Source organism: Arachis ipaensis, chromosome B8 (genome assembly GCF_059453495.1).
Source record: "Arachis ipaensis isolate K30076 ecotype BB chromosome B8, ASM5945349v1, whole genome shotgun sequence".
NCBI lineage: Eukaryota > Viridiplantae > Streptophyta > Magnoliopsida > Fabales > Fabaceae > Arachis > Arachis ipaensis.
The window spans coordinates 130552798-130565732 of record NC_142443.1 but is presented as its reverse complement, the minus strand read 5'-3'; the positions used below and the strand labels follow the sequence as shown (position 1 = coordinate 130565732).

At 32.4% G+C, this 12935-nt stretch overlaps 1 protein-coding gene and 1 pseudogene across 1 annotated transcript; both read left to right on the top strand.

Moving 5' to 3' along the window:
* The first annotated feature begins 5556 nt into the window (after positions 1-5556).
* Positions 5557-7631, top strand: LOC148549864 (uncharacterized; annotated as a pseudogene).
* A 962-nt stretch (positions 7632-8593) lies between these two features.
* Positions 8594-10063, top strand: LOC148549863 (uncharacterized). The gene is made up of 3 exons (XM_088495818.1): positions 8594-8626; positions 8741-9661; positions 9770-10063. The coding sequence occupies exons 1-3, from the start codon at positions 8594-8596 to the stop codon at positions 10061-10063; spliced, it is 1248 nt and encodes a 415-aa protein (XP_088351944.1).
* Positions 10064-12935: the final 2872 nt, after the last annotated feature.

Here is a 12935-nt window from a genome sequence, read left to right as displayed (position 1 = left end):
TTGAGAAAAGACGTGCGGAAAACGTGGTTAGTGGGGTTCTTCTCAGTTATATGGAATATCTGGCTATGTAGGAACGAGATCATTTTTAAGAACAAGTCTATAGATGTAGTAGATTGTGTTGCTAGGTCGTTTTGTTTTTCTACGAATTGGTGCAAATAACCTATGTTGTTGATGGCTATGACGGAGATGACATAGAAGTTACTTACGTTTATGTTTTCTATGCTCCATTTAGTGTGTTGAACTTGTTTACTCTTCAAAAAAAAAAAAAAGAATTGGGCATGGAAGTGCCTACAAAGAAATTAAATTTTGGGCCTCTGATCTCGTTCCTTATCTTCTTTTAACATCTAAAAGGCTCTAGTTCCATCACGCACGTGTGTCACTTGACTCACTAGGCCCATAATGTTTCTTTCCTTCATTATTTGGTTAGAACTCAGGAGTAATGGTTATTAGGAGGCGTAATTTATATTCTAATATTTAGAATTTAAATATACAGATTAGTTTTTAATAAAAAGATAAAAAATACAATTTTTTATTTAAAATTAAAAAAAAGTTAAAAAATGAATTGAGATTTTTAATCATTTTTTTTTGTTAATGTCTATATCTATGTTTAGGTTTATAAAAACTATGAATATTATGACATATATTTATTATTTATTTTTTTTATTAATTATCTTAAATTTGAGTTCACCAAGTTAAAAAATAATCAGTTTATGAATAGATATCTCCTTACAAATTAATTCGATACTCCAATTTGATTATTTTCCCCTTCTCTTTGTTTTTTTTTAGTTTTGCTATAAATTCGGTTAGATTAAATTGTTATGCTAATTTAAATATTGATATTAAATATGCTGACTTTGGATGTATCTTTAATAATTTGGATGGCTCTTAATTGAAAGGATACACAGAAAAGATTCAGAATCTTAGTACTTTTTGCACCAAAAATATATGTAATTCTAAAAAAATAAAAACAAACAAACACATTATGAGTGTATTTTATGAGATGACTTAATATTCTTCTTTTCGCGTTCTCAACATTCATTGTGTATAAAGTTATGATACACTAACTCGTACATATCATTCATTCACAACTATAAAGTATATCATCAAAATGGTTGATAAAATAAAAAATTAAATAAAGTTGGAGAGACACATAGTTATCTAATAATGTGCCTTTCATAGTCCTTTTCTAATAATTAATTCTATTTTCATAATTCGATTCCCACTTGTATAGTGCCTTTTAGAATTATTACTGTTTCTGTTCATATAATTGATACTTATGTATCTCACTTGTTTGAAATATTTATAGTATATTACAAATGACAATGATACACAAATACTGATTAATAACTAAAAATAGTAACATGTATATAATAAATCATCAGCCTGCTATTTCATTCCTAATAAAGAATGGAATTGGTCATCATAAACTGGTGGTTGGTAACTACTATATATAGGCTTGGTTTGGTAAAATTTTTCGAACAGGTGCTTGTACTTTTTAAAAGCTCAGCTCGGAATACTTTTGAAAGCACTTAAGATAGAGCTTTCCAAAGTTAGCTTGTGCTTTTCAATATTTAAAAGTCTAATATAACCTCATATGTTAACTAATTTTCAAATTTAATGCTTGCATTTATGTCTATTATAGTATTTTTAAATTTTAAAAGCTATTTTACCAAACACAATTGATGTTGCTTGTTTTTATTAAAAGTTATTTTTGATTTGATTTACCAAATATAAATACTACAATTTCTGCTATTTCATTTCTACAAAAGTTATTTTCAAACGTAGCTTATAAAGGCTAATTTTTAAAAGATGGCTTTTTAAAAGTTGTAGTATTTATGTTTGGTAAATCAAATTAAAAATAACTTTTAATAAACACAAGCAACAACAATTGCATTTAGTAAAATAGCTTTTAAAATTTAAAAATATTATAATAGACATAAATGCAAGTAATAAATTTAAAAATTAGTTAACATATGAGATTATATTAGACTTTTAAATATTGAAAAGTACAAGTCAACTTTGGAAAGCTCTATTTTAAGTGCTTTCAAAAATATTCCTATTTTTTAAAAGCTCCAAGCACAAGCACGTAATCTTTTTGATTTACCAAGTACAAAATGAGGAGCTTAAACTTTTAAAGAACATAAGCACCTCTTCAAAAAATTTTACCAAACCAAGCCATATCTAATTATACTTGAAAGAAATTAAATCATTACATATTAATTAATTAATTAGTATATCAATCACATGTAAATAGTAATATAAAGATTAAGATATATACTAACCAAGACCAATAGCCTCTTACGCTTGCATGATTTCACAAACATCCTGGTAGTAAGGTTAATTGAGATAAAAGAAATTAAAATTATGTTTTATGCACACCACTTTTTTCTATATATATAATGAAAACATTATTTCATGTTAATTATGAAGAAAACCTATAACACAGGTAAGTTAGTACTAATGGTTATTCTTGTTTGAAGTTAATTGAAAACTTACTCCGATGGAACATCACCGACAAGCATCCAGTCACCATCCTTGTCTTCATAGGTTGGGACATAATCAGAGCCGTTCAATAATTCCATCAGCTTACTCTCATTCATGAAGTCTTTCATTCCTTGGGATCCACAATTATCAACACCACAAAATATCACCAATTAACAATCGTATTTCACTGCATGCAAAAAAAGAAAAAAAAAAGTGTGAATTGTTACCAATGGTGAAGTAACAGAACATGTTGCCTAAGGAGTGCGAGAGGTGTTGGTAAATGTTGAACATGTTCAAGTAGACTTTTTGAAAGTAAGGTGCTCTATCCATATTCACTTTCATGAAACTTCTATCCTTTTCACTTTTTTTTTGCATTGCTCTTTTGCGGAACTGCTATCATGTTCTTCCGCTACGACTTTATTGGTGGCCAACGTATCACTTATGTTCTATAGGCGGGGTAATATTTGAAGTTTCTTAATTACAAGAACTAATTAAGATGTAATTGAATATTTTTTATTATTTTTATAAAAATTCGAACAAACAAATTTAGAGTATTGAATTATGGAAAAATCTAAGAATCAGCAATTTTATTGAATCTTGGTCAGCATGTAACCAGCAGAAAAATGTGAGTCATTAGATGAAATCTCACACCAATCTCACACTATTAAATTATCATTGATAGCTATTTGATGGCTACCAATCACAAAAGTTACTGGTCCTCTAGCATTACTCTTGAATTATTACTAGTTAGTTAGACATGTAGTAGAAGTGTAAAACACATTTTACACACGTAATTATACTTGCTTATTCTATAAGGTAAAAATGTAAGTATAATTAATTTAACGGAAATGTTTGGTAACCAAAGAAAATCAGCCAAAAACAGCCATAACTTGTCTTATTTAGCATTTATTAATTGTTGCGATAATTAATTAATGCTAAATAAAGCAAGTTCTGGCTGTTTTTTTGGTCTACCCAACATTACTCTTAATTTAATGTGAAGTTAATAGTTGAAAGCTGATAGTTAAAAATTGTCCGATAATAATTTAATAAAATTTATCAGATTATTTAACTAAAAGAGAACTTCTCAATTTTAGTTTCCATATGTGATCACTAAAATTAAATAAAATAACTTTTCTTAAATGAAACAGTACAATTTATGAGTTTAAGAAAATCTTAAGAAATTCTACAAAGAATTTTTTTAATTTTTCTTTTTTTTTTGCTAGCTTATAATATTTATGTAACACACGTAAAAGTTTATACAGTTTGTTTATAACAATACTAGTATAATTTATTCACATATTTTAGAAATAAAAATACACTAAAGGTATAATATTGTATTAAAATGGTCAATTTTAGTAATTATACATTCAAAGGGAATTTTGAATTTATTATTATTAACTTAACCAAACAGTATTCATTCTAATTAATAACCTTTTTTTAAATTAAAAATTTCTAATATACTAATCCAAACATGAGTTATAATACACTTTGCTATATTCTTTATTTGTTCACCATTATTTTGTTTGTACCTTATTAATATGTTTATATCATATCCCTCAAAAGTACAAAAATAGATGAAGTAGTTGACAAACGAGCGTTTACTTTTGTTGTTATTGCAACGTTTTTTACAACTATAATATTCTATAAAGAACGCAACAGTAATTATATATAGCTAATTTCAAGCTAACCAACCTTAGGTCCTTAGCAAAGATTGTCCGTAAATATCTATGGAAATAATAGTTTCAACTCTGAAATTTGGTTAACAATTTTTCAAGACAAGGGCATGTGAGACTGTGAGTGTGTGGTTTAGCTCAGATCCTATGTACTTAATTGTTTTATTGGAAAACAGCAAAACTTAGATGCCACAGAATCTCTCATAAAACGAGAAGATATCAAGATAAACAATATTAATATTGTATTAGATAAAATAAAATAAATAAGCCAAGTTGATTGAAAATCACAAGTTCACAACTCATCAAATGATACTAAAGTATATCCTTTTAAATCGTGATAGAATAAGCTTTTGTTTTTTGTTTTTTGTTTAATCAATTATGAGAGGGCAAATGCTAATATGTTCTTCAAAAAGGAGGAAATATAAGGCTTTTTAAAAAATAACCTGTTTTTAGAGGTAACATAAAATTAGAATGTTCTAGGCTTTTATTTTTTAAAATCTTGCAAAAAAAAATCATGGTAACCTATTTCAAGTTGTTGCTATTTGTTAAACTGTTTACTTATTTTAGTTAAGCTAAAATAAAATTTACTGCATGAAAGTTTATCTAGACACAAAGCACAAAGTTGTTATTGTAGAAGGTAACTATTTGCTCTTAAAAGATGGGGTTTGAAAGGAGATATAATGTTTTTGTTAAAATTTTTAGCCTTTCTAAAATTTTTTTTCAAGTTTCGCGACTGGTCGGTGTATTATTCTGGTATGACTTTATTAATGGCTAACCTACCACTTGTATTGTAATTGGTGGCAACATGTTCTCCAAAAAAAAAAAAAGATATTTTACTATAATAGATTAGAATAAAAAAAAGTGTAACTGAATTTTTTGCTACAATCATACAAACGAACAAACAAATTTAGAATATTAAATTATTAATACTTAGACATTTCACTGTTTTAATTTGTTTAAAATATTTATATTATATTACAAACCACAATGAAACATAAATACATGATTAACTAGAAATAGTAACATATATATAATAGGGTAAAGTATACTTTTTGTCCCTGAAGTTTATTAAAAGTTTCAAAATTATCCCTAAGTTTCAATTTGTTTCAATTTTATCCCAAAAGTTTTCGATTTGCATCAATTTTATCCTTTAAGTTGACGCCGTTTAAATTACTCACAGACGTTAGTGATATGGCAAAGTATAGTGTGTGATGTGGCAAGAAATGTGAAACCCCCAAAATACCCATGGCTGAGTTATACCAAGTAAATCAATTGGCATCCTTTTTCAAACATAACCCGTTTGTCTTCCCTTTGCCAGTAAGGATCATCGCCAGAGAAACAGAGTCACAGGAGGAAGGTTGGTGGGTGGTTAGACGTCGCACCGTCAACTACAGTCCGCCACAGCGACGTGCAGGACGGCGCATGTTGTGACGCCGTCGAGACTGAGGGAGGAGTCTGGGATAGCATTCAGTCATCAACCATTCAAACGTGGATAGCGCCATTCTGATTAAGGTTTCTGACGAGGTAGGCCACCATTCTAGTCAATTTTGCTACTGCATGTCTGAACGGTTAGGATTTAGGGTTTTTTTTTAATCACTGTTGATTGCTGTTAGGATTCTATTGCATTGAGGGATTGAGGGATTTCTGTTCTGTTTTAGTGAAAAATATAACTTTGAGGTGGTCTATATTTTTTAATGATTAGTTACTCTGTTCTTTGGTCTGAACATCTTTTTATAACGGCAGGATGGATGATTTCAGTGTTAGAGTTCATCACAGGGGTAGGTTTTGTAGTGATAAGGGAAAAAATGAGTATATTGATGGTGAGGTGACAACGGTTGACTGGTGTGACAGAGATAGATGGAGTGTTATAGAAGCTTATGATGTGGTTGGAAAACTTGGGTACATTGCTGAAAACATTGGGGTACTGTGGTATAAAGATACTGAATTAGGATTAGAAGGGTTGAAGTTGTTGAAAGGTGATGAAGAAGCAATGGAAATGGCAAATATAGGAGTTGAAAAAAAGGTAGTTGATTTGTATGTGGTGCATAAGGCTTCAATCCCTGATGATTTTTGTTATGACATTGGTTATTTAGATGTTGGGGGTGGCAGCAAAGTTGTTGAGGAGGAGTGTGTGGATGCTGATAGTGGGCCAAGTGATATTAGACAGGCCCAAAATATTCAAGCAGAAGCCCAAGGTGGAGGGGTGGATATGGAGGCCCAAATGCAGGGATTAGTTGATGCCCATTTATCTGCTGAAGAAGTGCTACAGAATATTGGTGATGGGGACAATAGTGAAGAAGAGGATGACACTGATGACCCAGATTATGAGGCTGATTCTGATCTGCATTTTAGTGATAGTGAAGATGATTATTGTGGTGATGATGGTTTATTTGATGTTGATATAACTCTTGGGGAGATGCACCAAGATATAAGAAAGTCTAAGAAAAGTAAGAGTGCTGTCGAGAAGTTAAAGAAAACTCAAAAGGTGGCTGCTGGGAAGAGAAAGAGCTCTCGTTTAAGCGATGATGAAGGATTGAACAGTGATGAATTAGAGGAGGTATCGAGTGAGGATGATGAAGCCAGCAAGAAGAAATTTCCCGTTCACAAGGAGTTGAAGGATATGAGTAAGTATAAGTGGGAGGCTGGAACTCTCTATGCAACAAGAGAGGAGTTCAAGGAAGCTGTGACATCATATGCTGTTCATACTGGGAGAAACATAAAATTTCCAGTGGTGGACAATGTCCGGGTGAGGGCTAAGTGTGGAGATGGTTGTGAATGGTTTGCATATGCGGTGAAGATGGCCAATGAAGATAGTTGGCAGCTAAGAACAGTTAATGATCATCATTCTTGTAACACTGTATTTGACATAAAAGTGATGAAGTCGAAGTGGCTGGCGAAGGTCTTCAGGAGAAAAGTAGAAGAGAATCCGAAGTTGAAGCTGGGCACCATACAAAGTAGGACTCTTAGGAAGTGGAATGTGCAGATTTCAAGAGCAAAGGCATTTCGGGCCAAGCAGATTGCACTGGTTGACATTAATGGAACTTTTAGGGAGCAGTATAGAAGACTTTACGACTATTGCCATGAGTTGCTGCGCACCAATCCTGGTTCATCTGTGAAGCTGCATGTTCAATTACCTCCAGCAACCCAAACTGAGCACCCCGATACAACAGTCGACTTAAGTCCACGATTTCATAGGATTTATATTTGCTTAAAGGCTTGCAAGGAGAGTTTCATGAAGTGTAGGCCTATGATAGGGCTTGATGGTTGCTTTTTGAAGACACCATATGGAGGATGGCTATTGGTTGCTTTGGGGTGGGATCCGAATGACCAGATGCTACCTATAGCATATGCGGTCGTGGAGGCTGAGACAAAAATTCATGGACGTGGTTCCTCTCAAACCTAATTGATGATATAGGAGCGGATAAATTATTACGTAGCACGTTCATGTCTGACCAACAAAAGGTAATTTACTAACCTGTATTTTAGTGTAATTAAGATTTTGCACTATATTTTTATGTCTAGTTATAATTAGTTAATGTTAATGTTCTTGTAATGTTCTTTTATAATTAGCACGTTCATGGCTTCTGCACTATATGTTATTGTTCTTGTAATGTTCTTTTATAATTAGCACGTTCATGGCTTCTGTACTATATGTTATTGTTCTTATAATTAGCTAGTCATGTGGCTTATGCACTATATGTAATGTTCTTTTATAATTAGTTAGTAATTGTTGTACCTATATGTTAATGTTCTTGTAATTGACTTTTATAATTAGTTATAAATTACTGTGAATTAGCTAGTCATGTGGCTTCTGCACTATATGTTAATGTAATTGTAATGTTCTTTTATAATTAGTTAGTAATTGCTGTACCTATATGTTAATGTTCTTGTAATTGACTTTTATAATTAGTTATAAATTGCTGTGAATTAGCTAGTCATGTGGCTTCTGCACTATATGTTAATGTAATTGTAATGTTCTTTTATAATTAGTTAGTAATTGCTGTACCTATATGTTAATGTTCTTGTAATTGACTTTTATAATTAGTTATAAATTGCTGTGAATTAGCTAGTCATGTGGCTTCTGCACTATATGTTAATGTAATTGTAATGTTCTTTTATAATTAGTTAGTAATTGCTGTACCTATATGTTAATGTTCTTGTAATTGACTATTATAATTAGTTATAAATTGCTGTGAATTAGCTAGTCATGTGGCTTCTGCACTATATGTTAATGTAATTGTAATGTTCTTTTATAATTAGTTATAAATTGCTGTACCTATATATTAATGTTCTTGTAATGTTCTTTTATAATTAGTTATAAATTGCTGTGAATTAGCTAGTCATGTGGCTTCTGCACTATATCTTGCTGTTCTTGTAATGTTCAACATATAATTAGTTATATGTTGCTGTTATAAATTGCTGTGAATTAGCTAGTCATGTGGAGAGCTGCACTATATGTTAATGTTCTTGTAATGTTCTTTTATATATAGTTATAAATTGTTGTGAATTAGTTAGTCATGTGGCTTCTGCACTAAACTAATTATTTGATCATTATATTAAAATTGTGCACTTTGCACCAACAGGGCCTGGTGCCAACGTTTGATGAATTACTTCCAGGTGTTGATCACAGATTCTGTGTGAGACACCTTTATGCCAACTTCAAAAAAAAATTTCCAGGGCTAAATCTTAAGAAAAGGATGTGGAGAGCTGCAAAATGTACATATCTAGCAGCATGGGAAAAGGAGTTGATGGAAATCCGAGCCATTAGTGAGGGTGCCTATCGACACTTGATAGGAATTCGTCCAAAGTATTGGACTAAATCAAGGTTTGAATTCTATCCTAAATGTGACGCTCTTGTCAATAATATGTGTGAAAGCTTTAACTCTGCAATTGTTGAATCAAGGGAAAAACCAATATTGACAATGCTAGAAGATATTAGAGTTTATTTGATGAAGAGATGGGCTGAAAATAGGGTACTTATTGAGAAGTATAAGGATGATATTCTTCCTAGGATTAAGCTTAAGTTACAAAAGGAAATAGATGCTTCTAGGTGGTGGTTTCCGGTTGCTGCCGGTATTTCAAAATTTGAAGTCATAAGAGGTAGGGACAAATTTGTAGTGGATCTTCTGAAGAAAGAGTGTACTTGTAGAAAGTTTCAAATGACAGGTTTACCTTGTCCGCATGCAGTTAGTGCAATTAATTGTGCTAAGGATGATATTCGAAAATATGTTTCAAGCTGTTACACTAAAGCTGCTTATGTGGCTTGTTATACCCCCATGATTAACCCTTGTAATGGACATACAATATGGGAGAGAACTACCCACCCAGATGTGATGCCTCCACCACATAGAGTGCCAATTGGGAGGCCTAAGAAGAAAAGAGCAAGGGGGGAGGGTGAAGAACCACAGGGCCCAAGCACATCTAGGCTAGGGTTACAACAAAAATGCTCTTGTTGTCTGAAATTGGGTCACAACAAGCGAGGCTGCCCTCTTAGAAGGCCAAACGTGAGTACTTGTCTAGTAAATATAGTTTTATACATAACACTGTTTCTTATGCTGTTTACCTCTTTATAACTGTAACTTGTTGCTGTTTTTTGTTCATGTCCATCATAGGAAACAACTGCTGCCCCATCCTCAGCATCGCCAGCCCAAAACAATAATGCTGGAACTGCTACAACATCACCAGTCCAGCACAGCACTGCAAGGAATGCTGGATCTACTGGCTCAGTGCATAAGAGTACCAGGTTGGCCAGTGTTGCAGCAAGGCCTAATACCCAACCAAATGCACACAAAAAATTTCAGCCACCAAGACCAACTAGAATTCTTAGGAGCAACTCTACTTCAACTGCACAGGGACAACCCATATCACAAGGGAGTCAGACTCAGAGTGCTCTCACAGGGTCTTAGTTGTGTCACATCTTGTGTTTGGTGTTTATTTTGGAAGATTGAAAAATGTTGGCATTTTGTATTATGACTTATGACTTATGACTCCAATTCTTCCTTTGTTGCTGAATTATTTTGCTTAGGACTTATGTAATTAAGTTTTTACTTTGGTTATGACTTATGTTAACTAGAGATTATGTTGATTAACAACTTATGTTATTTTGATAATGACTAATGTGATGGATTCCTTCATGCAAATTTATTTTAGTGCACTGCTGAAATTATCCCTCATTACTTGAGTTTGTCTCTGCCACAACAGGTTCTTAATGCCAATTTTAGTGCCAAACTATTTTAATCCTTTCAGGGATATTTTTGAAACATAAATTAAACTTCAAGGACAACTATATTAACAAGTTTTCGAGTTGAGTACAGTTTTGTAACTGATTACAACCAGTCAATCTATTCTTACTTCTGCTAATTTCAGCTGTCCCAAACGCATTAATACCCTAATCTCAAATGGGTTCCATTCTTCACCCACAAATAAACCATTAAAATCACCATAAACCAACCCAACACACCAAAAATAACAGCCATCAACAGTTTGCATTTAGCATAAACTAATTTAGTCTTCAAGGTGGAAATCTTCATCTTCAACCTTGCAACCTCAGCCTCTTCTGTCTCTACAACTCCATCTGCCCAGGAAAAAAATGTGCACTCCTTCCCAATCTGCAACATAAACAAAAAAAAAGAACTTGAAGAAACTCATGAAGACATCAAAATAAAAAGCACTCAAAACTAACATCAAAGTATACACAGCCCCAAAATCTCCGGCCGGGATTTTCTGGTGTCTTCGACCATCTCAGTACAGGGGGTTCACCACAGTTGCATATAAGCGTTCGTCGTCTCCGACTGCTTTTTTGTGATGATACCGAGCCTTGGGAAGCCATTCGTTAGGGTTTCTTATTCTTACACACAGTGAAGAAGATGAAGAGGAAGACGTAAATGAAGAAGTTAATTTTAGGGTTTGAGGTTGTGATTTTTAGCCATATCATTTTTGTAATATAAATTTTTAAACAAAAAATTAAAAATTATTTTAAAAAACGTTTTAGAAATGACTCACACACATAGTTGCCACATAGAACTCCTTTATTGCCACGTCACTAACGTCTGTTAGTGATTTCAACGCTGTTAACGTTCAGGGATAAAATTGATGCAAATCGAAAACTTTTGGGATAAAATTGAAACAAATTGAAACTTAGGGGTAATTTTGAAACTTTTAGTAAACTTCAGGGACAAAAAGTATACTTTACCCTATATAATAATCCAACAGCCTACCATTTCATTCCTAATAAAGAATAGAGCACGTCATCATGAACGGGTGATTGGTAACTAGCTACTATGTATAGTCTAGCTTCTCTTCTTGCATTAAGAGGGTTAACAACTCTATCTGTTGAATGGATTTGGGTATAAAGTTGATTTTAATTTATTCGCTAAATTCACAATTTTAATATATAATGTGTACGATGGTAATAGTGATTCATGTGACATGAACCAGAGTGTGTAGCAATTCTTGATTCTAAGATTGAAAAAGAATCTCAGTGCAGAATTAAAAAATTAAGAGAAAAAGATAAAAGAAAGTTCTGCATATTATTCAATCATACTATATTTACAATTGATATTTATTCTAATATATATACTCATAGTAATCCAAGTTAGCACAACAGTTTTCAACCATTTTGTAACTAACGAAAGATAACTCTACTGTCAATACCCCCTTCAAACTAAGGTACTTGGAAGTATGTACTCTCAGTTTGTCTTTATATTTGCTAAAAACTTGAATAGACAGGGGTTTAGTTAATGTATCAACTACCATATCCTGTAAAGGTATCTGTATGACATAGAGCTCTTTTGCAGCCAATCCTAAGACCATTTTCAGTAGGGAACTCATCCCAGTTTCTGTTTATGGTCCACCTGTCATAAAAAGTAACTCCACATCAGTTTTTGCGTCATAAACAGTAAATAGGAACTCAAAGCATCTCTATCTTCTCCATTAGGAGGAACTAACTTTAGTCCATGTTGTGGTCTCACTTAATTAATTATTTTTTAATAATGTAATTTAAAAATTTAAATTTAAAAATAATTCACTATTAAAAGATATTAATATTAAATAAATTTATATATAACAATAATACACAATATATAATTCAGGATTACACTAATTTGTAAAATTACTTAATACAAAGAAAAACATAATTAAACTCTATAGTTGACGACAAGCATTGTGAAATTGCCATATGTGTTCAATCAAGTCCTCTTTCAATTGTCTATGCTGCTGCCTATTTCGAAGTTCGGCATTTATTTGGAGAAATTGATGGTATGGTGCAAAATCTTCTTCTCCCAGCTGAGGTTGTGATAAGCCATTTTCAACATCATCATACTCTAAGCCTTGAGCAAAATTTCCTGCATAAGTGTCTCTTTCATCCTCAACAATCATATTATAAAATATAATACAAGCTCTCATTATGTTGGCAAGCTTCTTCTTTTTCCAAAAATGAGCTGGACCACGTATAATTGCAAAGCGTGCTTGCAACACTCCGAATGCTCGTTCCACATCTTTTCTTTGCCCTTCTTGGTATTGTGCAAATAACTTGTGTTTCTTCCCTTGTGGCTTTGAGATTGATTTGACAAATGTGGCCCATTCAGGATAAATACCATATGCTAAATAGTATCCCATTCTATAATCATTACCATTAATAGTATAATTTACCTCCGGAGCACGATCATTTAGAATATCATCAAACACTGGAGAACGATCTAACACGTTGATATCGTTATTTGAACCAAAAACTCCAAAGAACTTATGCCATATCCAAAGGTCTGAAGATGCTACAACCTC

Bases quoted from the DNA above. Each gene is read 5' to 3' on its own strand.
- LOC148549863 (XM_088495818.1), top strand. From the start codon at position 8,594: ATGTGGAGAGCTGCACTATATGTTAATGTTCTT. The intron at 8,627-8,740 runs GTAATGTTCTTT...TTGCACCAACAG, and splicing joins CACTATATGTTAATGTTCTT to GGCCTGGTGCCAACGTTTGA. The intron at 9,662-9,769 runs GTGAGTACTTGT...TGTCCATCATAG, and splicing joins GCCCTCTTAGAAGGCCAAAC to GAAACAACTGCTGCCCCATC.